Genomic DNA, 25,394 nt, shown 5'->3' with positions numbered 1-25,394 from the left:
GAAGTGATGCTGTGGCTCAAGTGATAGAACTGTAGCCTTGAGGAAAAACCCAAGGACAGTGCTCAAGCCCTGAGTCTAAGCCCAGGATTGGAAAAAAAAAAAAAAGCAAAAGATGGAGAGCACTCACCTAAATACCACCACAGGCCAACCATACACTTACTGTATTACCAGTTAGGACTTCAGCTATTTCTTTTTTCCATTATTCATACAGCTTTTATCTTCACTTACAATAGAGAATCTTAGGGGCCGAAAATTTGGCCTAGTGGTGGGTGCTTAGCATGCATGAAGACCCAGGTTCCATTCCTTGATACCACATACACAGAAAAAAAAAAAAATCCAGAAGTGGTACTGTGGCTCAAGTGGTAGAGCCCTAACCTTGAGAAAGCCCAAGGACAGTGCTCAGCCCCTCAGTTCAAGTCCCCAGACTGGCAAAAAAAGAAAAAATAGAATCCTAAACATCATGACCAATTGTAGATCAAAATACAATTGAACTATAGATAAATGTTTCCAGCTTGTTTCCTCAAGTCCTCTCATCATTCCCTTCTTCCCCAGCAGTGATTGGGATCTGTTAGGTAATATCTTGACAGCATTTTAAAGTGGTAGGGTTTTGGTTTTTTTGTTGTTTGTTTTTTGTTTTGTTGGTTGTGGGGACCAGCTCAGGACCTGAGTGCTGTCATTGAGCTCTTCAGTCAAGGCTAGCACATTGAGCCACAAGGCCACTTCTGGTTTTATGGTAGTTAATTGGAGATGAGTCTCATGGACTTTATCTTAATGTACTTTGTTATTTCTCATCTCTTTTGTTGTCCCTTGGTTATCTCATATTGTTACACTATCTTACCTTGTTATCTGGTATATTGTATATATGTTTATTTGGTTATTTGAAATAGGATAGGGAAAGGGGGAAAACAAGATGAGGGGAAGGTGTGGAGGGAGGGAAATGGGGACAAAAACATGAGAAGGAGTATCAGTGTGAAGTAATGTTCCTTCTATCTGGCGAATATAATGTAACCCTTCTATTAATTACAATAAAAAGAGAATATAAAAAGAACATGAGAACAAAAAAAAAAGTCTCATGGACTTTCATGCCTGGCCTGGCTGGCCTTGACCCATGACCCTCATTTAGACCTCAGCCTCCTGAGTAGCCACCAGCTCCAGTCTGAGTTTGTTTGTTTTCTTGTTGTTGCTGTTGGGCTTGAACTCTGGGCCTGGGCACTGTACCTGAGCTCTTCAACTCAAAGCTAGTGCTCTACCACTTGAGCCATAGTCCCACTTCTAAAAGTGGTAGATTAAAAAAAAAACAAATTTGAAGCTGCTCATGCCTGTAATCCTAGCTACTCAGGAGGCTGAACTCTGAGGATCATAGCTCAGAGCTACTCTGGGCTGGAAAGGCCATGAGATTCTTTATCTTCTGTTAACCACCAGAAAACCATAAGTGGTGCTGTGGCTCAAAGTGGTAGAATGCTATCCTTGAGCAAAAGAGCTCAGAGATAGCACCCAGGCCCTGAGTTCAAGAAGCCCCCGATCAACCAAAAAAAAAAAAATGATAGAAATGAAAACGTATTTCCTTGATAACTTCTTCTTGTACCTCATACTAGGTTGTTTAATGAGACTTTTTTAATGGTCCTGGGGCTTTAGACTTCTAGGTGGGTCTACTACTTGAGCCCCTCCAGCTATTTTTGCTCAGGTTGTTTTAAAGTAGGGTCTTGCTTTTTTTTTTTTTTTTTTTTTTTTTTTTTTTTTTTTGCCAGTCCTGGCTTGAACTCAGGAGCTAAGCACTGTCGTTGGGTTTCTCAAGGATAGAACTTTACCACTTGAGCCACAGTACCACTTCTGGCTTTTTCTATGTATGTGCCACCAAAGAATCAAACCTGGTCTTCATGCATGCTAGGCAAGCACTTTACCACTAGGCATCACTCCTGGCCAGGTCTTGCTTTTTTACACACACCAGCCTGGATCATAGTCTTCCTCTTTATGCTTCCCACAATAACTGAGTTTTGCACCATGCTTGTCCTGTTTTTTCTCTGTTTGTATGAGGTCTTGTGAATCCTTTTGCACAGGCTATCCTCAGTCGTGTTCTACCTGATCTCTGCCACCAATACCAAGCTGTTAATGAAATTTTAAGTTGTATTTCTCTATTTCCTCCTTTGGTTGATAGCTATACCCTTTTTGTGTTATTTCTGAGATAATTTGTGCTCTGGCAAGGTTAAACCATAATCCTTCCATGTGTGTATGAATCACCATGCCAGCTATTGGTTGCGATGCAGTCACACTGACTTTTCGCTTGTGCTGATAATGAATGACAGTCTTCCTGATTTCCACCTTCCATGTGTCTAGGATTAGTGCCAGCCTGTACACCTCATTTTTTTTTATGGAATAAGAGAATTCACCTTAAATTTCTGCCTACCTGGTTATCTTCATGATCTCTGTCCATCACATTTCATCTCAGAGGCTGTGTATGGCATGATCAGCAGTCTACCTCTGGGTACCCATTCCTACCGTGCTCTGCCCAGGGACTGTAATGAGACAGCCACTGGGATGTGTAGCCACTACCAAGAGGAAGATATCTTTTCCACACTCTCCAAGTCTTTTCCTGTTGCTGGCTCCAGATAGAATTTGAGACATTAAAGCAAACATTTTGCAAAATAACAACGAAAGTCTATCTTATTGTTTCTTTTATCCTATTCCCTGTTGTTGGCAGCCTGAGACTCAGCATGTACTCCAGATCTAAGTTTCTAATTGAGATTGCTAAAGAATAGGACAAGTGGCAAGGGCCTTGCCTGTGGCTACGTGAGGCTGCTTCGACACAACCTTCATTACAGGAGCTTGCCTGCCCAGGCTCCTTTCTGATCATGCTGTCTGATACAGTTGGCCTCCCTGTGAGTTTGCATCTAGAGGCAGTAGCTGTGTCAGCTACTCCATACTCTGCATGTAAAGACCTCCATAATTTGAGATGCTTCACAAATGGGTATTTATTATGAGTGCTGGACAAGTGAGGGGGCTCAGTGATGAAGATGGCGTTCATAGGCATCACTGAAGGCCCGATTGCTGCAGCTATAGCAAAAGAAGTCTAGTGGTGGTATAGAGTCGACCAATATTAAATTATTGTATATTACCTCAGTGGGGAAAAATAAAACAGGGAACAGGAACGTTAGGTAAGATCTGGGTGTAGAAGACTCTTTACTGCTAAGCTCAAGAGTAAATCTTTCTATCTACCACAAATGGATGAACTTTGAAGGCTTTTGAAGTAACATAAGTGGAAATGTGCACTTAGGATGGCAGCCACCCCAGTAATAGACAGGAATGGGGAAGATCAGAGGCTTTCCCAGGCTCCAGCAACCTATTCCTACACCCTTGAGGCTTCTTGGCATATCACAGATGTTGTGGTACTGTTTTCCTCACTAATTGTTGAAATCTCAGAGTTAGTGTGGGCATACTAAGTGGATTCCTGTTACCTATATTCACAATGACTCCTAATAGAATGGGAACTGAGTTTCCAAAGAAACTTCACTATAGCTACAAATTGCAGCGCCCAATGGGCTCCTTCCCAGTGTCTGTGATTGGTCTTTCGGCCCTATTTGTGGGGCACTGTCAAATACTTTTTAAAAGTACAAGATAGTAGTTAGGCCTTCTTGGGGATAGATGGCCCATGGTATCAGTCATGGGTTTAGGAATTTGTGGAAATTTTTTTTAAAAAAAGTATGTGTTACTATGGAAAGTGGTATGGCAGTTCTTCAAAAGACTAAACATAGAGCCCCCTATGACCCAGCAATTCCACTATTTGGCATTTACCTACTCGTCCAGAAACAAGGACATACTAAATCCACTAGCACAACGATGTTCATTGCAGCACTATTTACCATAGCAAAGATATGAAACCAATGTGGATGCCCCTCAGTGGATGAGTGGATCAACAAGATGTGGTATTTATACACAATGGAATTCTATGCTGCTGTCAGAAAGAACGGCTGAGATCTGAGGATTATGATTCAAAGCCAGCCTAGGCAGGAAAGGCCATGAGACTTTTGTCTCTTATTAATCACCAGAAAACTGGAAGTGGAGTTGTGGCTTAAAGTGAGTCCTCGTCTTAAGCAAAAGGAGCTCAGGGGCAGTGCCCACACCTTGAGCTCAAGTCCTACAACCAGCACCAAAAAAAAAAAATCTAAAACAAAATAGCATGTATTGATGAGTTTATGAGTAATAGAAGAGCATAGCACCTGGAAGACCGGGATGAAAGGACCAGAAGTGTGCTCACCTCCTCTGTTAGAGGAAGTAGCTTCTGGACCCATTGCTTCTGGAAGCAGGTCTGGATGGATCCAGAGAACCCATTTTGAAGGCATGTGATGACAAGTTCTTCTCTGGGTTCTTGTTTCCCCATGCCCACCTTGAACACGTGAGAACTTCCCATTTGGTAGATGGGCTGGGCTGTTCTTTCTTGAGCCAGGCTGAATTCTAGCTCTCAGTCTGCATGTCTAAGAGTTCTTCCTGGCCCTCATGAACACAACTCCTATGCTGTTAAACTTGGAATAAGACACGCATTATCATGCTAATGCTTGAACCATGTTTCCACAGGGAGATGGGGGAGACAGGGTTCCAGTTCCCACAGGACAAGCCCCACATACGGCCATTCCAGACAAGGACAGCCATGGAGAGACCAAGGTCTGTGCAGGAAGCCACCATACTGGCTGCCAACTTCTCTGTTTTTTGTTTGTTTGTTTTGCTAAAATTTTATTTCTTTTGTTTCAGAGAAGGTTATATATTTATGATTGCAGAGGCATAAATGTCTGATATTATACAATTCCTTAGTTAATGAAATAGAAACAAATAATTGCCCTGCTTGCTACTGGTCTATTTTTCTTTGCCACTTTATTTTTTTAATACGTCCAGCTGTTCAGAATACAAGTTTTGTAATTTATTCAGTGAAAGGCTCTTATAAAGGTTGCATGTTTATTTTATGCTGGGCACAGGGGCTCACATCTGTAATCCTAGCTACTCAAGAGGCTGAAATCTGAGGATCAAGGTTCAAAGCCAGCCTTGGCACAAAAGGATCTGGGACTATCTCCATTTAACCTCTAGAAAACAGGAAATGGGGCTTGGCTCAAGGGTAGGGCTGTAGCCTAGAGCTGAAGAGCTTAGGGACAGTGCCCAGGCCCAGGGGTAGGGCGGTAGCCTTGTGCTGAAGAGTTCAGGGACAGCGCCCAGGCCAAGTTCAAGCCCCACAACCTACACACACAAAAAAAGTTTATTTTATGCTGGAAAAAAAAATCACAAACAGGAATATTCTGGTATCTTGACTTCTTATACATGTAATAGAGATTATCTTTTTTATTGTCTGTATTGTGCTGTTTGGTACATAGTAATTAGCACTTTAATACAGAGTATTTAAAATCAAATTCCTTATAGTTTTGAGAGCCAGTCTATTACCTAAAGTTATTCTTTCATACAGACACTTTTTAAATTGATAATAGTTTTTACTTTTGCAATCTCTTAATATTCTGATAGAGATGTTGCTCAGATTATTACCCAGCACTACTTTTCAACAGTTGGCACTTTTAGGCCTTTCCCATCACTGTAACTGCTGAGGAGAGAATGTTTCACAAGAAATGTACTCACTACCTTACTATGTAACTGTAGCCCCTCTCTATATTACCTGGACAATAAAATTAAATTTAAAAAAAAAAAGAATTTTAACCTCTTGAGTCTGAAGGTTTAGCAGATATCAGAGCCTGCCATATAGTTCAGTGCACACCAGAATTTCTGATGTGTGTCTGGAGATGCACCGTTCAGTTCCATCAGTGCAGATTTACATTGGCTTTGGATTTCCTTGAGCTAGCTGAACCTGTACATATCCCAGCTGGACCTTTTACAATAGGCCTTTTGCCTGAGTCTTTCTAGCACAAGACAGTGCCCAAGGCTCCCACTACTTTATTACCAGCTAAGCTCTTCCGGTGTAACTTTCCTGATACCCCAGCATATTGAGATTGCTTTTAATTCAGAAGATGCTACAATTCATTGGACTAAACCACAGAAGAGGGAGGACAGAAGATTGTGACTGAAGGATAGTTGCGAGGGTATAGCATGATAAGGCTTTGGGGAGTCTGAAGTGTCCTAAGTGTACTGAGGTTCAACACATCTCTTACCTATGGGGGCAAGATCTGCTAGATAAGAGCAGGCATTGGCTGCTTAGCAAAATGTGTTGTGTTCCTCTGTTTCTTGTTCTTTTTTAAATTGTATTGTAAAGGTGATACACAGAAGGGTTACAGGTACGTAAGTCAGGTAAAGAGTACATGTATTTGGACAATATCACCCCATTCCTTCACTCCTAGTCTTTCCTCCCATTTCTACCTATAAGTTGTATGGTTCATTTTCAACATTGTCCATTGAGTACCACGACTGCATTTGTTCACTCTTTGTCCCTCCATTGCTGTGCTTCCTCTTACATTCCAAGACAGATAAACACAGAACAAAAAGAAAAAACAAACAGCATGGTACAGGGGTTCACGCCTATAATCCTAGCTACTCAGGAGACTGAGATCTGAGGTTCAAAGCCAGCCTGGGCACTACAGTCTGTAAAATTCTTATCCCCAATTTACCACCAGAAAAATGGAAGTGGTGCTGTGGCTCAAGGGGCAAGGTGGTAGCCTTGAACAGAGCTTAGGGACAAAGCCCAGACCCAGAGTTAAAGTCCTATGACCGACCAAAAAAAAAGAAAAAACCTCTCTTGTTTCCAAGTCCTAAAGTTTATTTGGGTAACTATTTTGCATGATCAGCTGCACATAGGCATTGTGCCTCTCTGTTCCTCTCCTAAGAGTCTCCTCCTTTGGTTTCACTGTGTGTGAATGCCTACAGACCTGTATAATTTATTATATTCCAGTGTATTTTAGACCTAGCCTCCACATATGAGAGAAAACATATACCACTTGTCTCTCTGAGCCTGGTCTACTTCACTTAACATAATTTGTTCTGGGTCCATGCATGTTCCTGCAAATGACATCATATTATTCTTTCAGAGTGACCAGGGTGACCCCCTCTGTCTTGTCTAGATGCTCTTACAGTGCAGCTTTTTACAGGCATTCCTGGATCCAACACATATCTGCAGGTCGTAGCTGCTTCAAATGTTACATTAATTCTGTAGCATTTCTAAAATATTTATATTGAAGCTGTTTTAAAAGGAATTCAGTCTAGTGCATGAACTGTGGTTGCTTGTTTGGGGCTTTTGTTTATTTTACAGCATGGGAAAATGTTACGTGTGTTGATATATTTCCTTCCTTAGTAGTATGGCAGAAATTACAGGGACATGTTTAAATTAGATGAGGGGAGCTCTCCTTCTTGGATTAGAAGAAAACAAAGAATTGGTTTCTTTGAATTCTGTTTGCAGAGAACTTTGAGTGTTGCCAGAAATTTTTCCTCACGAAGATGAAAATGGAGAAGTGACTCTCCCTGGGACAAAAAGTAGATACTCTCAGGCCTGGAGTTTGGCCTTAGTGGTAGAGTGCTTGCCTAGTATGCACAAAGTCCAGGGTTCAACTCCTTGGTACCACATACATAGAAAAAGCCAGAAGTGGTGCTGTGGCTCAAGTGGTAGAGCTCTAGCCTTGAGGAAAGCCCAAGGACAGTACCCAGGCCCTGAGTTCAAGCCCATGACTGACAAAAAAAAAAAAGAAAGTAGATACTCTCAGCCCAGGTCCCTGCCAGAGAGGAACCTGCTCCTTAGCACTTCTTGAGGCTGTCTGCACACCTGTTGATCAGTCTCAGGCTGAGTCCTCACTGGTCCTGACAGAATCCCAGGGCTGTTAACAGTATTTATGTGTCAGATGGATACAGAATTGGGCAGTGGAATTCTGGACTGGTAAGAGGGTGATGCTGGCTTCCGCTGGACCAGAGTCTGTCCCTGGGATAGAGGCAGCCGTACTGTGGGTCCCTCAGAACCACAAGATAGGAGACTAGGAATACAAGTCATGAGGACCTAGAAGCCTAGACCCCTGTCATGTTTCAAGAAGGACACTACTGCTTGGGTGGTGTCTCATACTTGAGAGGCCAAGATCTGAGGATCAAAGTTCAAAGCCAGCCCAAGCAAGCACAAAAGGACATAAGACTGTTATCTCCAGTTAACTTCTAGAAAACGGGAAGTAGGGCTTGGCTCAAGGGTAGGACAGTGCTGGCTTCTAAAAAGTAACCTTTTCCAAGTGTCAGGCTCTTCAAAGAATGCTTTTCCTACTCCTTTCTGCTTATAACAGAATTGTAGTCCACTGAGGAAAATGGTAGTCGTAATGAAGACTGGGTACCTGGTGCTCACACCTGTAATATTAAGTGCCCTGGAAGCTGAGATCTGAGGATCACAGTTCAACAGTGATAACAACAACAAACATAATAAAGATCTTCTCTCTGCCTGAAATCTTTCTTCTTTCAGGACTTTCCTGAGCTCTGTTCTTAGTATTCTACACAACCCTAGGACCTTTGTTTAGGGCTGCAGTCCAATTGCTGAACATCACTGCCCCTCTTAGAAGCACTCAGATACCTACTGAAGGAAGTCTTGGTGGCTGTGGGTTTCCTGACATGAGATCCTACATTACTTTACTTTTACACACTCATTTTGTTGTTGTTGTTGTTTTTTCTTTTGGTCAGTCATGGGACTTGAACTCTGGGCCTGTGTGCTATCCCTAAGCTCTTCAGATCAAGGCTAACGCTCTACCACTTGAGCCAAAGTGCCACTTCCAGCATGTACAGTGTTGGATAATACCTGAGGCTGGTCCACAGGCCTTGGTAGAGACTGATGTCTTGGTCCTTACAGACTCTGTAGATGACACCGTGTTTTCCATTGCATGTCCAAGTGTTTTACTACATCTGTAGTACATTTTTACATATGTGAATTGAAAGTAATACACATTTTATTTCAATTTACATATGTAAATAAAAAGATGACTAGAAACAACATGCTGTTCTTCATGACCCAGAAAGAAGTAAATGATGAGGTTCTGAGCAGTGCCTCATAAGCATGCAGGCCCTGGGGTTCACAGGGACCTAATGGTGAGAAGACTGATCCATCTGACTGTGCCATCACTGAGTGGGTTGTTTCCTCCAGGCTAGGAAGGAAGTATATGAAGAGTGTTCTTCACAACACAGCCATGCTGAACTGCATGCACTAGACATTCTAAAGGGGTGTATGCTTCCTATGAGGCCGAAAAAGCACACTTGCCTCTTCTGTGCTTGTCAACTTGGAAACAGGAACAGTTCTATGGGTCACAATAGTTAGAACCTGAAAAACATTTAGAAGCTGTACCTGGCTGAGACCTAGCTCTTTGCTGGGGACTTCTGCTTTGTTGGGGTGAATCACAAGCTCAGAATTGTCTTGTATGTGAGTTTGGGGTTCCAGGAACCTGAGATAAGAAGCCAAACCTAGTTGGCAAGTTGGGTTTGGGTAGAATCCTTAGGAATTGATTCCTTTCATGATATTGTGTCATAATCATTGCCTTCCAAGACACACAAGTGTTCTGGTATGCTGCTGTGCTGCAAGTGTCTCTGATGCTAGGTGTTCTGGGTAAAGGGTTTGTTTCACATGGTTGGTTGTTAAGAGTCAGTGGTGATATGTTTCTAGGTCAGACAATTGACTTTATCCATGAAATGCTATGATTAAATTCAGGACTATCATATTGGCTGGATTCTATTTGTTTTTGTTTTATTTTATTTCTTGGAGAATACAGCAATCTCATTAGAGGAAGCATCCAGGAAAAGTCTTTATATTAAAAGAAAACTCTTAATGTGAGTGTCCAGTTAATGTCATAATTGTCAAGTTTCCTTCCAGTGTCTCTGTCTGGATTGACAAATGTGGGGCTGGTGAGAAGCTGAGGTGTCAGGGACCTAGGACCAAAGGCTGGCTGGTTGTGGGTACACATCAAAGCTTGGGGCCCAGATAGCCTGTGAACAAATGGGAACCACAGAAGGTTTTAGCTTCTTCTTTGCTGCCCTCAGCCCAGCTGGTAAGCTGTTAAATTCCACAGTCATTCCCCTGTGATTCTTCACTTCAGTTCCTTCTCATGGTAATTCTAGGGAAGCTTATGCTCCAACAGACTACAAGGGTAAGGAAGAAGAGATAACACAGGTGGTGCAAATCATGCTAATCTAAAAGCATTTATTTTTAACAGTCAGCCCTAACACTTAGGAGTCATCAAGCAGGGCATGTTAAGGTCATACTTCATATGCCTGAAGAAAACAAAACAAAACAAAAATATCTGTAGAAAATTATCATTTTTAAGATGTGTGTGCAAAAACAGTGACCTTTTTACTAGAGGTTAGTTCTGCTGTAGGTCTTCTCTCAACATCCCCTGTCTGTCAAAAAGGCAGGAAGTGGCCCATCATAGTGTGGGGGAGAGGGAGAGCCCGGGGGCCCAGCCTTGGAAAAACCACACATGGCTCCACAGAGAGCCATTCCCCCCCCCCCGCAGCCATCTGCATATGAATTTCCATTTCCAAAGTCATTAGCAGTAATGCATGTCTAGATAATATGCAGATGGTTGGAACTGGTGTTAAGAGGAACATTTTTGACAGTTTTCCTCTTCTAAAATCACTACCTCCTAATTAATTGCTTCCACTTTAATGGAATAATTATTGAACAAAATTTTATTAACAGGTGGCCACAACTGAGAAAAGAATAAAGTTCTGTTCTCCAAATACAATTCAGCATACTATTCATGCATATTCAGAAATGTGCGGGGGTTTTTGTGTGAGTGTTTGGAGAGATGTCATTCTCATTTTGGGTTTTGTGTGTTTGGTACAGGAAGTAGACAGAATGAGAATGACCATTGGAGGAGGTACTAGGCTTCAGCTGGTAAGCCCCTCCCCTGCCTGCATCTTTGGAAGAATTGGAAAATGCTCTCCTTCACAGCTGAGTCTTCTGCACTGTGGTATAAGAGTATACAGGATTTACTTGCTCCATCCCCTATCGGGATCAGCCAGCTTAGTGCAAGACACCTTTGCTTCCTCTAGAAAGAATATGGAGAACAGGTGACCAGCTTCAGAGTTTCCTCTTACCACGTCCTCCTGCAAATCGGTCCTCAAGAGAGATGCTCTCCCAGCTTCATCCACATGGACAGAACAACTCGGACCAAACACTCTTGAAAAAGAAGGAAAAATGCTATTTTAACTGTGAAAAAGCATTTGCTTGCTGAGTTACTTTCACAGGCTGTGATTGATGCCATGCTTCAAAGCCATGGTTACTGTAGGATCATATATGTTATTTCAGTCTTTGTATCCAGTATATAAGACATCTGTTAATGTTTTTCTTTAAAGAATAAATTGACATTTAACTGTACCTTGCCTTTAAAAAAATTAATACTGTATTATGAGGCTATTTTCCCAAATCATTAGCCTTTAAAACATGGTGTCTAATAGCCATATAATATTTCTCAAATTGTTTTCTCTTTAGAAATTGTAAGCAAAAGTTAAGTTTCCCAGTTGGAGGCCTGGCTTGGATGATAGAACAGTCAATGAAAGCATCATACTAAGTTTGAGTCTCAGATACACACACACACACATAAATGAAAACACACCCTTGAATTTCCAACTATTTCTGGATCCTAAAAAGTTTTTGAGCAGAAAAAGAAATTAGCAACTGGGTTCTTACCTTCCTAGTGGGAGAGAGATTTCTGCCTCTAGTCATTCATCATTGCAGGCTTGGGTTTTCCATGCAATCAGAAAGGAAAAGAGAAAACAGGAATTGAGCTGCCAAGAAACCTACTTCAGGATGCTGCTAATAAGTGGTTCATTTGTTCTTTATCTGTGAACACTGAAAAGCTTTCATGTTTTAGAACCATTCTTAATGGATCAGAATAGTCCTGTTTATGAAAGAATGCTCAGATGATTCAAGAATTAGAACTTTAATCCTCAAATGTATAGTGAGCTGTATCTGTGGGTATTGATCTTAGAAAGCCTGCTAGTTTAGACTTACAAACAAGGTCTTCCTTAAATTTTGAACTCACTGATTTCTCCATCAAGGGATGCAAGTGTCGATGGTTCCTCCCACGGTTCCTGCAGGCCCTACGATGAATCTGGATATTGGGTTAATGTAGAAGATACTCACTGTCAGTCGCTGGAAGATGTTCTTCATGTTACTGCTATTTCTCTACATACTCATACTTATTTTGAATATCTGCATTGATTAATTACTTTGATCATCCTACTTTAAAATTCTGTCTCATGCTGGGCACTGATATCTCACGCTGGTAAGCTTTGATGCTCAAAACACTTATATCTAAGGATCATAGTTCAAAGCCAACCAGGAAAGGAAAATCCATGAGACTCTTACTAATCACTGAACAGCCAGAAGTGAAGCTGCAGCTCAAGTGGGAGAGCTGTAGCCTTGAACAAAAAAGGCTTAGGGGCAGCACTCAGACCCTGAGCTTAAGCCCTAGGACTAGCACTGTGAGTGGAGAAAGGAAGGAGTGAGGAAAGATGGGTGAACGCAATCATAAACATTCAGTGTACATATGTGAAAATGGAACTAGGAAAATTGAAGGGATGAGTGAGGTTGGGAGAGATGAGAGAAAGTAAATGAAAGGGAGGGATGAGATTGATCAAGATACATTGTACTCATAAGCTGACATGTGGTGTCACTCCTGGGGTTTGAACTCAGTGCCTAGGTGCTGTCCCTAAGCTTTTTTTTTTTTTCCACTCAAAGCTAGTGCTCTACCACTTGAGCTACATCTTCATTTCAGATTTTGGAAGATTAATAAGAGTCTCTCAGACTTTCCTGCCCAGGTTGGCTTTGAACTGCAGACCTCAGACCTTAGCCTCCTGTGTAGCTAGGATTTCACATGTGAGTCACCAGTGCCCAGCCATTTGTATCTATTAGGTTTGAAAACACATAGCCATCTCTTTTCAGCCCCTAGAGGAGAATGTTTGCATATATAATTGTGTTCCATGCAAATCTTTTTACCATCTGAAGCATTGTTTCTTGACTATGGAAATGGAAATTATTTTCTATTTCTCTGAGTAAGTGATTTTTATCTGATATTCATTTCTTTTTACTTACAATTTCTGCTCTTACAATTACTGCTCTTACAATTACTGCTCTTACAATTTCTGCTCTTGTTTGGTTTCAGGCTAGGCTGCTAGGCTGGTGTTCTACCACCTGAGCTATCATCCTGAGCACTCCACCCCACTCCACTCCACCCCATGTTTTAAACTGTTGTTTCTATTCTAGTTGTTTTTCAGATAAGTTCTTCAGTTTTTTCCCATGGCCATCTTTGGGTCTCCATCTTCCTATCTACGCTTCCTACATAGCTGGAGTAACAAGTGGAGGCCATGCCTGGCCTGCCTCTATCTGCAATGTCTGCCTCTCAAGTAACTAGAATAACAGATAGGAGCCTAAAAGTTCTGTTCTCTCCTCATTTGTGTAACTTTGAAATAAAATTTCTCCTTCCTTAGACTGAGAGTTGACTTCTGTAAAAGCCACTTTCTTCCACTTGTCAGTAAAATATGTGTGTTCATTCAGTGCAAACATTTTATTTATTTATTGACAGTCCCGGGGCTTGAACTCAGGACCTGGGCATTATCCTTGAACTTTCTCAAGGCTAGCACTCTACTCTTTGAGCCACAGCATTACTTTCTTTTTCTGTGTATGTTGTACAGAAAAGTCGGACCCAGGACTTCATACATGCAAGGCTAGCACTCTACCACTAGGGCTATCTCCAGTCTGCAAACTTATGTGTCTACAGCCCACCCAGGGTTTCTCCTGGGCTGGCTCTGCCTGCTGCCTGTGAATGTCCTCGGCAGATCTTCCAAGCTCCTGGCATTTGTCACTTCCTTAGGTCTCCACTCTCACAGCTTCACACATCACCCTGTAAGCAGGAAGCTGCTTATAAGGACTTTGAATCTGCTACAGAAACAGAGGATGCCTTTTTTCTGTCCTGGGGCTTGGACTCTGGGCCTGGGTGCTGCTCAAGGCTTCCATCCTACGTTCTTGGATTTGGGGATTTAGCTTAGCAGAAGAGCCCTTACCTGGCAAGTGCAAGGCCCTGAGTTCAGTCCTGAGCTCTAGGGGGAAAAAGTCTCACATTCTTTAATGCCCAGGCTAGCTTTGGATCATGATCCTCAGATCTCAGCCTCCTGAGTAGCTCACCCGGCTAGGACTTCATTTTAAATATGCATGGAAGTCCATGACCTTAACGCTTGTATTCTACATGCCTGAAAAAAGCCAACATCACTTGGATAATGTCACTTTCTGTTGCTTATTCAAAACAATTCTACTTGGAGCATGGCTGAGTATTCAACCAAATATCTGAATCACAGGAAGCATATCTTTAGGCAGGGTGCCCCATGAGCTTACTTTTCAAAGGAACATCGTGCAACCTGTGGTCTGTGGAGTCTTGGTATTTCCTAGGATGCTGTCAAGATACTGTCTTTGTGTTGACTACAAAGTATTTGGCCTTTTAGAGATACCAACCTCCTTAGCAACCACACCCTCCTCAGCACACTCCCTTTTCTGACATAACTGCAATTTTTTCAAATCTTTCTACTCCAGTATTTTTTCTCATTCTCACAGTGAATTTGGCTATAAGCAGTCAGTAAAACCCTTCACCATCGTTATGCTGCTCGACCTTGAAACTTCCTGTGTCATATAAACCAGTCTGTCAATAAAGTCTGTCTCCCACAAAGGCTCAGGACACAAACAAAAGTTGCCAGAATGTAGCATGAATGGTTTCTAGTCCATTCCCAGTGTTCGCATCTCCATCTGAAACTATTAATTCCCACATTTCTATTGGCTTTCTGGTCTTCTGCACTCCCATGATGCTTACCTGTAGAGTTTTACTTAAAACATTCCACATTATCTGTAGCATTCTCCAAATGTTTCCAGCCCTGCAAACCAGTTTCAAAGGCTTCTGAACTGCATCATCAGGTATGGTCATAACAGCGTCTCCACTTCTGGTACCAATTTTCTGTTTGTCGGTTTTCCATCACTGACAAACATCATTAAGAAAACCAACTGAAGAGGAGGAAAGTACTAGAAATGTAGCTCAGTGGTAGAGTGAGTGCTTTCCTAGAATGTATAAGTTCATGGGTTCACTTCCCAAAACTGGAAGAGAAAGAGTAGACAGACAGACAGACAGACAACAGTATTTATGTTAGCTCACAGTTTCAATTGTTCCACAATTTGTGCCTTTGGAAAGAACAAATGATAGTAGAGGTCGTGAAGTGGTCCCAGGGAGCAGCACAGAGTGGCTGGGGTCTCCATCTCCTTCAAGGGCGTACCGACATGATCTCCTTTTCAGGAGGTCCTGCCTTCTAAAGACTGTACCACCTGCTGATGATGCCTGAGGCAGGCCACCTGGCCTTTGAGGGACATTTTAGATTAAAACCTCAGCAGGAACGATGAAGAGTTTTGTCAAGGTTCAGTTTGTAAAACACTCAGGGATCCTGGGAGAGTCTCCTGAGTGTCATGTGGAGATGTAGCCTCCCAACATATCCTGGACAGCCCTGGACATTCCCTTGGATACCTCTTACAGTTGTGGAGCTGTGACCCAGGTATCTGGGGTCTTTTATTCTGAGGGTGACAACATGGGAAGAATATTTCCACACATGGATCTGACACATATCCCTTTGGCAACACAGAAAGACAGAAGGGAGATAAAGAAATCCCGGGCCTGCCTTCAGCCTTTCGTCTCAGATACAGCCACGAGTCATCCTGTTAGAGGACACCATCAGACCTGCGGGGTGTTCGTCTGGTGTTCATCTTTGTACTGACTCTATAAAGCAGCCAAATTAAGTTTGTCCTTCTGGTCCCTCAAGAATGCCCTTTGTATGGTTTCCCAACCAATATGGAAAGATCAACTGAGTGGCTCCTCTGCTGGCCTCTCCCTGATCACTTCAGACTTGTAGGGAAATGCCCAACACACTTATCCTAAGACAGAATTTCTAATGCATCTCCACAGACCTTTGGGACAGAGATCTGCTCAAGACTGGAGCATCTCCAGCCACACAGAAGTCTGCTATGGATATTCCTGCAGTAGGATAGGACACAGAAGGTTTCCTGGGTCGCTAGAGGTCAGATGGTTCTGGTGTCAGTTTCTGATGCCTGTAAATTAAACAGCCCAGTCAAGGACAGATAGAGAATGATGGCTAACAGACCATGTCCACTGGTTATGTGTTGGGCTCAGGGACCAGCAGAAATTGCAGAAAAGACCCTGGGAGCAAGTGTGTGTTTTCTCCTGGCTTGCACACAGCCCTGGTGCTGAGCCATATACCCTACCCTACACCCACCCTTGTCCTACCTAGCTAGGTACTGTGCAAACTCTGTGACAATCCTTGTATGACTAAGACACCCTAGGGGTGTGTGCCATCGTGGAAAGCAATATTTGGAACCTTATTTTACTATTTGGAGGGTTAAAACCCAAAGACTGGGGCTAGGGGTGTGGGCTCATGGTAGAGTGCTTGCCTAGCATGCACGAAACCCTGGGTTCAATTCCTTAGTACCACATAGAAAAGGCCAGAAAGGGTGCTGTGGCTCAAGTGGTAGAGCAGTTGCCTTGAGAAAGCTCAAGGACAGTGCCCAGGCCCTGAGTTCAAGCACTGGGACTGAGGGAAAAATGCAAATACTATCTGCGCCCTCAAAGACAAGACGGGTCACACTGGCTTGTGCCTAGACAGGAGTCCCCACATTTGAGTCCCTGCACCCCCTTCTAGGACCAAGGCTCTGCCCACTAGCACCCATGAAAATGTTTGCAAAGCCATTTAATTCTCCATCCCCTACCATCAACGTTTCTGCTATAAAAAGCCCCAGAGACCAGAGGCCTGACACACAGCTAAGGCAGCTGCTGCTAAGGAGGGGTCCAGGCCACTCCTGGTAGCTGCTAATGTTGCCCTCTGGTTAAGTAGAACTGAAACTGCACGGGAGTGTTAGTAATCACGTGGCGGCCCCATCGTGCTGTTGAGCCGAGGCTAATCTCGGTACACTCCAACAATGTATCCCCCAATGAGAAGGGAGAGAAGGAAATGTCAGGCCATGTCCCGGGCCCACCTCCCGCCCACCCTCCATCTGCGCCTGTGTCAGAGCTCACAGGAACATATGCCGCCTGTTGCTCACTGACCATCTGTTCACAGTGCTGTGAAGTGTGCCTGTTACTATGGAGATGGGGCCCTTGATTGGCAGCTGTACCACAAACATTTGCTGCTCAGGTTCCACTTTTATCTGTGTTCTGGAATGGAGTTAGGGTAGAAGCTGGGGGGGGAGGGCTAGTTAGGGAGGGGGTGCTTAGAAGGAAAATAGGCTGGAAAGCAGGTTGGATGGCTTGGGTGGGAACTCGCTAGGCCCTCCCCTCCACCCACGGTCACTGTCCCTTTTCTTAGCCAATGCAGCTGGGATTGGAGCTGATGGATCTGAGGGGGTGGAGGCTGCCTCTGTCAGCCCACCAGCCTGCTGGGCCTGGCTCCAGAATGGGCCTTTCCAAGCGCAAAGGCTGAGGTCTGAACTCTCAGCCTTAGTTTTCAGTCCATGGTTCGACATCTGTCCACCCCCAGTGCTGCTAGAACTGGTGTGAGTGGAACAAACAGGCTGTTATTAATCTTATCCTGGGAAACATTCCTCTGTTTGGGGTAGCAGAGAGGTGGGAGGGGGGGCTGTAACCGCCTCGGAGGAGCTCTGATCTTCTGCCTGGGTGCAGAAGCAGAAGCTTGGCAGACGTCTAGCAGACGGCCTCCTTACTGGTGCCAGCTCAAGCTTGGACAGAGACTTCTGCACCAGAACAGGGTCAGACTGAGCTCTTTTTTCCTCTTTGCAGACCTGTGAAATAAGTAACACAAAATCTCTGTTTCTTCCGCTGGTTCAGTCTGTTAGCAAGGAGGCAAGCTTTCCCTTGTTGGTGCTCATGCTCAGTGGTAGCTCTGCTTCCAAGACTGGGATGAGAAAATGTGCAGAGCCTGAGAGTGAACACATGGAGAAAAATGTGCAAGACACAAGTGTGGCAGAGGTGATGGTGATCCTGGGACCACTTGGGTGTTTCAACCCTCTCCCCACCTCCAGGAGGAAAAGCCCCAGGTGGGCACGTTCTAACAGCCACAGTCCTAACAGCTGGGACCAGGCTCCAGACTGGGCCACTTGGGGCACAGGGTACGGCCAGAGTAAAGTGACAGGGCCTGTGTGGCTTCCGCATGCTCATAAGGAACCCGCATCCTTGAAAGGTTTACTTTGGGACAAAGAAACCACTTCAAATGAAGCCATCTCATCAGAACCCAATTCATCATGCTTCCAAAGTCCTCCAAAAAATGCCTTGCTCAAAGTAAAGACGTGGGCCCTCAGCTTAGTCTCTCTGCTGATAGATGGTCACAGACCCCGAGATCTTACTAAATCTCTTACAAATGTCCCCTTGTGACATTACAGTGTCCCACACTCCGGACACTAGGTCTAGCCGGCCATCTCATATGGCTTACCCCAGCACAACAAGGGCTTTCACAGCAATGGATGCTGACCATCGTCCTCTGTCATCACTGTCCTGGGTCTTCAGAGGCTGAATAACCCTTTCTGACCTCAGGACCCTCCTCAGAACCGTGCTTCTGTCTGCCTCCTGACCAAAACTATAACCCTTTTTCTGTAGGGTGCCAAGCTCTTTAAAAGCAGGACCTGTCCTTTGTACTTCTCTATCTCTATGTCATTCATCATTGTAGCTCTTGAGCATAAATAACATTTAAATAAAATAATAGCCTTTATCGCCTTTCAGATTAACTAAGAAACACGTATTGGACACCAGCTGGAGAGAAGTGTCAAATCAACTTAGAATTTCTACCAGACTGACTACTCTTTTTTTTTTTTTTTAGGGTCCTCTTGTTATTTTATTCCTGTAACCCACAGACTGACTACTTTTATTGCAATAAAAAATAAAGCAGGTTTCCTGTTTCATTTATGCTATTTAAGCAGATCCCCAGTCCTACTTTTACTCATACAATATTAGTTCATGTGCAGAGGCCCCAGCCAAGAGTCACCATCTCCTTAAGACCCCACTCTCTGTCTAGTCTGATCTTGTCTCTCTCCTTACAGGGCAGCTATCCTAGCTCCTGTGGAGATTCCAAGGCCAATCTCAGTATGAGCCCCAGCCAGTCCAGCCCCAGATTCACTCTTCTGGTGGAGAGACTGTGGGTCCCTCTACAGTTTTCACTGAGCTCCAGCCCTGTCCAGTCTCAAGAGATACATGTCTACTATTGGTATCTCCAAGTCTGGAACTCATGTAGCTCAACCTTGGAATCATGATTAACTCCCTGCATCACCCCGGGGACCACATGCTCACTAGCATGGCCCTGTGAGAGGGTTCCCAGCACAGCAAGCCCCCGTCCATCTAGGAAACCCCATTTGGAAGGATGGCCTCCCGTAGTTCACAGACCCACAGCTCGATCCTGGGCAAGACTGTTCCGGAGCTCAAAACTGAAACCTGGGATTCAGAGCCACACTCACTGGTAAGTGCAAGGAAACCTCCCTCTTCCACGGAACAGCTGATGAGGCCCTGACCTGCGGGCACTTCCCTGGCCTCCTGCTGTTGCCTAGCGTCTTCTCTTTCTCCAAAGCTGCACATAAGTTTCCTGCAGGTTCTCAAAAACTTGAATAGCTGCTCCTGTCTGAAAAGAAACCAAGGTTTAACAAAGCAAAGACCAAGTGTTTTCTGAAACTTCTGTAACACGCAGAGAGTCCTATTGCCCAGATCTGTATGATGTGTGAAGTTTTCATCCTGAGTACACTGATTGATGGGGTAGAGAGCTGGGCTTTGAGTGACTACAAGTGTTGATGGCTCTAACTGTCTGGAGCGGGTGGTTTAAAGGCAGCAGATGCATCTGAGCCACCAAACCAGGCCAGGCACAGAGGTGGCTTCCTGCTGTGCCAAGCACAGCTGCCCTCTGAGCCAGCGTTCATTATGAGGTAACCAGAACTGGAAAGCTAGTGCCTAACTACCCAGCCCAGTTTTAGTTTTGCCCCTGGAGATCAATATTCCATTTTGACTGTGATTATGATTGTGATTTTTTAAACATTTCTGAACAAAATGAAACAGCTGCTGCTCAGTAGGTGTCTTTGGCACACACACTTAGAGAATGCACTCTGTGAAGGCAAATGGTTCAGCATGCAGCTGGGGACAAGGAAGACAGATGGCCCTAGCTGGACGAGAGTCAGAGCCCCTGCAAATCCGGAGAATAGACACAGCCTTGACTGCGTAAGGCTGGGGACTCCCCAACTCCAGAGGCCAAGAGGGAGCAGCTAGCGCCCTGCCCCTCTTCACCACCCACCCGTTTGCCTGGCTTATATCCTTTCACCCATTCAAGCCTTCCCTGTCTCCCCTCCTCTTTGCAAATATCAGAGCTGCCCAACACTACTACCTTGGGACCTAGAAAATTAATCTGCCTTACTGACATCCTCTCCCAAGTCGATGGTCCTCTTTACATCCTCAGAAACCTGCGTTCTGCCCGGTGCAGAGAGCTCATACCTGTAATCCTACCTACTTTGAATTGCGATTTGAAGCGAGCCTGGGAAGGAAATTCTGGAACTAGACCTGTGGCTCAAGCGGTAGAACATTAGCTTAGAGCCAAAAAGCTCAGGGATAGTACCCAGGCCCTGTGTTCAAACCCCAGGGTCAGCACATGTGCACTTGTGCATGTGTGCGTGCACACACACACACACCCTACAACCCATGTTCTGCCCTCACTGCCGCATTCACCTGTGGCTCTGCTGAAGACACAGCTCTCACAACTCTGTCCCTGAGATGCCTTCCCCTTCTCTCCAGCACCACCCTTCCCCCATTACTGGACTAAACAATCCTGCCTGGATGTTCAGTGGCAGCTCTCTTGACTTCTGTTCCTTCACCTCCTACATACAACTAACTCATGTGAAATGGTCAGGGGTTGTTTTTGACCTGTGGGTTGTTTTTTACTTTGTCAGGGAGATTGGACCCATGCCTGCCATTCATTGGTTATATCCAAATTCTCGTATGGTGTTAAACTACTTTACTTCTTAAACACTCCCAATTAGCTGGCTGTCATTGGCTCATACCATAATCCTAGCAAGTCAGGAGGCTGAGATCTGAGAATCATGATTTGAAGCTAGCTTGTGCAGGAGTCGGTGAGACTTATGTCTCCACTTAAACTACCAAAAAAGCAGAAGTGGAGCTTTGGCTTAAGTGCTTGTCTTGAACAAAAAAAGTCCTGAGTTCAAGCTCCTGGACTAAAGCAATGAAATTCATATATATATATATATGGGATACATATATGGAATATATACATATATGTATATATATGTATATATATATATATTCCCTGATCTGAATTCCTTTGATGAATGTGTTACACCTCTCTAAGCTGTGCTATCATACCCTGCTCCTTTCTAGAATTCCTAGCTGGTTTCTGTGGCCTTTCTTGCAGATGTCATGGAGAAAGCAGTGCTGGTCCACAAAGATTTGGAGCAGGGGCAGAAGGTCTGATCCACTAGAGGAAGCCAGAGTTGCTGGGAGTCCAAGGTTAAACCTCATGACTTTTGTTCCACCTGCATCTGCAGTAGGCTGAGAGTAGAGATGGGACCCAAACTGGGTTTTGCTTCCAGTGAGAAGGGACATTGCCCCTGTGCCCAGGAGAGCACAGAATCTGCAGACCATCCACACTCCCAGAAGCTGCTCCAGTCATTCTGCTTACAAGCCCATTGGCTCTGTGGGTCAGGCCTAGGCAGTTGTCTGTCATTCTTTCCCTCCGACATGCAGCCCTAATGTGTGCTGTGGATGGAGGAGTCATACAGATTCCCACCTCTTTCCCTAAACCAAGGGACAAGATGTTGTATGTGCCAGGTCTGGCAAAGCCGTGCAGGAGGCCCTCCTGTATAGATTTTAGGGCCATAAGAAAACTTTTTACATTGCCCAATTCAGATTGGTAGCAGCGGATTTTTCAAGATGACTTCTCCCCACACCCCCTTTTCTTTTTTCTGTTTCAGTAGGAGTAAGTTGACAGAGAAGCCTTGAGGAACCTCCCCCAAGAGGGGGAGCCCCTCTTGCCCCCTAGCGTTCTGAAATGCATTGGGATTGAAGGGCCCCTGTGCATCAAGCCTGGCCTATATATGCTGGTGGTACAATCCCTCACTGGAGACAAAAGCACCTCCACTCAACACACAGGCTACCAGCTGATCTCTCCCAAGATGAAGTGATTTGATCATGGGTACTAGCGTCCTGCATTAGTCTGAAGCCTCTGAAGATGGAACAGAGGGCCATTTGCCTGGAGACAGAAGATCTTTCAGATGCTCCTTTCCGCTCACCTTGGGTGGTATGGAAGTGCACATAAATGTATTAATTCAAATGTGGTCACTTAGGTGATAATTCAAACACTGTAATTCCTTCAAAAGGCAAAATCATAGTTCAGCAAAATAAAATACCAGGAACCAGATACTTGAAAGGGATGGGGTGGGGTCAAGAGGAGGGGAAATTGAAGAATGATGAGAATTTGGAGAATGCAGTCAAGATTCAATGTGTAGCCTTTCAAACCTATATATCTATTGTGGTTTAAAATTCTAAACTCGGGGCTGGGAGTTTAGCCTAATGGTAGAGTGCTTGCCTAGCATGCACAAAGACTTGGGTTCAATTCCTTAGTACCACATACATAGAAAAAAAAAACTGAAAATGGAGCTGAGGCTCAAAAGGTAGAGCTCTAGCCTTGAGAAAGTCCAAGGACAGTGCCCAGGCCCTGAGCTCAAACCCAGGACTGGCAAGAAAAAATGCTAAACTCTACATTAATCACACACACACACACACACACACACACACACACACACACACACACACGACACACTGCAGGAGTGAAAAGTTTCTACATAAACAGTGGTGTATATTAGAGCATGCATGGAGTTCTGGCCCTCTGGAAGAGAGCTGATGGGTTTCCATTGATGGATAAGTATCAAGGACCTGTCTTTACTTCCTGCTCCTTTTAGGAACAGAGAATTTAATGATGCCCTCAGCACTTGGCTGAGAACTGGAGTTGCTCCACCTTCTTCCCCTCTTCTCACAAATGGCCCTGAAGAGGGTTGGAGATCAAAGTACCAGCCCTGCTTGCCCCCGCCCCCAGGAAGGAATTCACACCTGCTTGGGATGGGAAGGTCCAGGTGTGGATAAACTGCACTGTTCACTCTCAAAAGGTTGCCTGCGGCTGCCCCCGAGAGGCAGCAGGATGAAAGGCAGAGCCCATTTCCCATCACAGGGAGGTGATTTGCTGGGTTACTACCACTAGTCCTTTCCACAATCTGGCTGGGCTGGGGAACCCAAAAGGCCCTGGGCCCATCGCTTGGTGCTGCTCCCATATGGCAGCCACAGCCCTCACAGCACTCTGAAGTGAAGCTGAGTACAGGGCACATGGAGGAGTCATGCTTTGCCAGAGGGAGCTCAGTGAGAAGAAAGGTGCACACTGTGGGAAGGATGGCTACGGATGTCCTGCACATAGAAAGCCTGATTCAAGTAGTTGGATTAGGAAGCATAGGTTTTCTAAATAAACCAATTTTCCTGAAATTTATCCATTAACTTGTTTTTATTCTAATGAAATTAAGTAAACCAGCTGCTTGAATGATTAGCTGTCCATCCACACAAGTCGGAGGTGAGCCCAGGAGTGAGTGGAGCTCCCAGCTGTGCAGGGTCTGCTCTTTGCCCCTCGGGGAGCTTGTATAGGTGCTCAGTTCACGTGTGGCAAAAATGACTTGTCTGACATAACAGTTCCTGTACCTGAGTTATTCTTGTGGTTTGTGGCTATATTACCTGACACTGGTCAAATGATATGTTGCCAGTTGTTTCTTTCCTTTTTTTGCCAGGTCTGGGGCTTGAACTCAGGGCCTGGGCACTGTGCAGATCCTGGAAAACAGGTGTCCCCTAGGTACTGAGTCCCTTGTGAACCAGATTTAAAGAGTTGGTATTTACAGGTTTAAAAATCACCTGTCTCAATGTTGGTGCCAGAAGTATCCAATTCCCCCTTCCTTCCTAAGCAAACTAGTTTTGAATAGTATCCTTGAACTTTCATGCATCCTCTTTTCCCTTCCTCCTCCTTTGTTACATAGCTTGGGGAAGATGGTGAAATTGTGCTGATCTCCAGAAAGACTGAGGAGGCTTAGAAATGTAAGATGCCTCCTGGTCCAGATGTGCCATCTCATCAAGCTTCCCATATGGAGCAAGGAAGACCCGGGAAGTGGCTCTCCATTGCTTTCAGGGTGCTCTCCTCTGTCTGTCTGTCTGTCTGTCTCTCTCTCTCTCCCTCCCTCCCTCCCTCTTTCTCTTTTACTGTCTGTGGGGGACATTGTTTAGATACACAGAAACTTTGACATAGAGAAGACTCACAGACTTAGAGAAGATGTGGAACCCATCTAGAGGCCCACCTGGGAGCCCATAGATCACCTATGAGCCCTAAGAACCTGCCCATGCCACCATGTGCCTGGGCTTCCTTCCTAACGAAGACCTGACCAGGACCTCCCATGGCATCAGTGAGGACTCTGACCTGCACTGACCCCACTCAAGGGTGAGGACTAACACTGACCTGCACTGACCCCACTCAAGGGTAAAGATTAACCCTGACCTGCGTTGACCCCACTCAAGGGTGAGGACTAACCCTGACCTGCGTTGACCCCACTCAAGGGTGAGGACTAACCCTGACCTGCGCTGGCCCCACTCAAGGGTGAGGACTAACCCTGACCTGCGCTGACCCCACTCAAGGGTGAGGACTAACCCTGACCTGCGCTGACCCCACTCAAGGGTGAGGACTAACCCTGACCTGCGCTGACCCCACTCAAGGGTGAGGACTAACCCTGACCTGCGCTGGCCCCACTCAAGGGTGAGGACTAACCCTGACCTGCGCTGGCCCCACTCAAGGGTGAGGACTAACCCTGACCTGCGCTGACCCCACTCAAGGGTGAGGACTAACCCTGACCTGCGCTGACCCCACTCAAGGGTGAGGACTAACCCTGACCTGCGCTGACCCCACTCAAGGGTGAGGACTAACCCTGACCTGCGCTGACCCCACTCAAGGGTGAAGACCCAGACCTGCACTTGTATAAGTAACAAAAGGTGAGCAAAGTATCTTCTCAAGTGCCTTTAATGATATAGTTTAATGATATAGTTAGTTCTAGTACTTGGGATCATATCATTTTGCCTAGAGTCTGGATTGCTATTATTTGGTCTTCATAAGAAGTTGCAGTTCTTGATATACATGATACCATTTTACATGGATTGATTCAGAATTTTATTTCTGAATTAAATGTACTAGTAATATTTGTAAATAACTTCAAATTTTGAACTTTTAGTAACATCTGATGTTATAGTTTATAAGATTTATTGTGCTATTTTCATATATACATATATAGTGAACCTTTATCACATTTACTTCTATAGTTATTTCAGTTTTATTTATTTTTTTGTTTCCAG

The 25,394-nt window shown here is 44.6% G+C and overlaps 1 protein-coding gene across 1 annotated transcript in view; it reads left to right on the top strand.

The window, feature by feature from the left end:
• Positions 1-11,305, top strand: part of Fam120b (family with sequence similarity 120 member B) — a 49,314-nt gene extending 38,009 nt beyond the window's left edge. The window contains exons 9-10 of the mRNA XM_090337797.1: positions 4,570-4,656; positions 10,772-11,305. Of these exons, the coding sequence (XP_090193923.1) occupies positions 4,570-4,656; positions 10,772-10,812 (128 nt within the window). The 3' untranslated portion in view covers positions 10,813-11,305. The remainder of the gene's footprint in view (positions 1-4,569; positions 4,657-10,771) is intronic.
• Positions 11,306-25,394: the final 14,089 nt, after the last annotated feature.

This window comes from Megascapheus bottae, chromosome 8, assembly GCF_031878675.1.
Source record: "Megascapheus bottae isolate mThoBot1 chromosome 8, mThoBot2.hap1, whole genome shotgun sequence".
NCBI lineage: Eukaryota > Metazoa > Chordata > Mammalia > Rodentia > Geomyidae > Megascapheus > Megascapheus bottae.
This window is presented reverse-complemented; position numbering and strand designations above follow the sequence as displayed.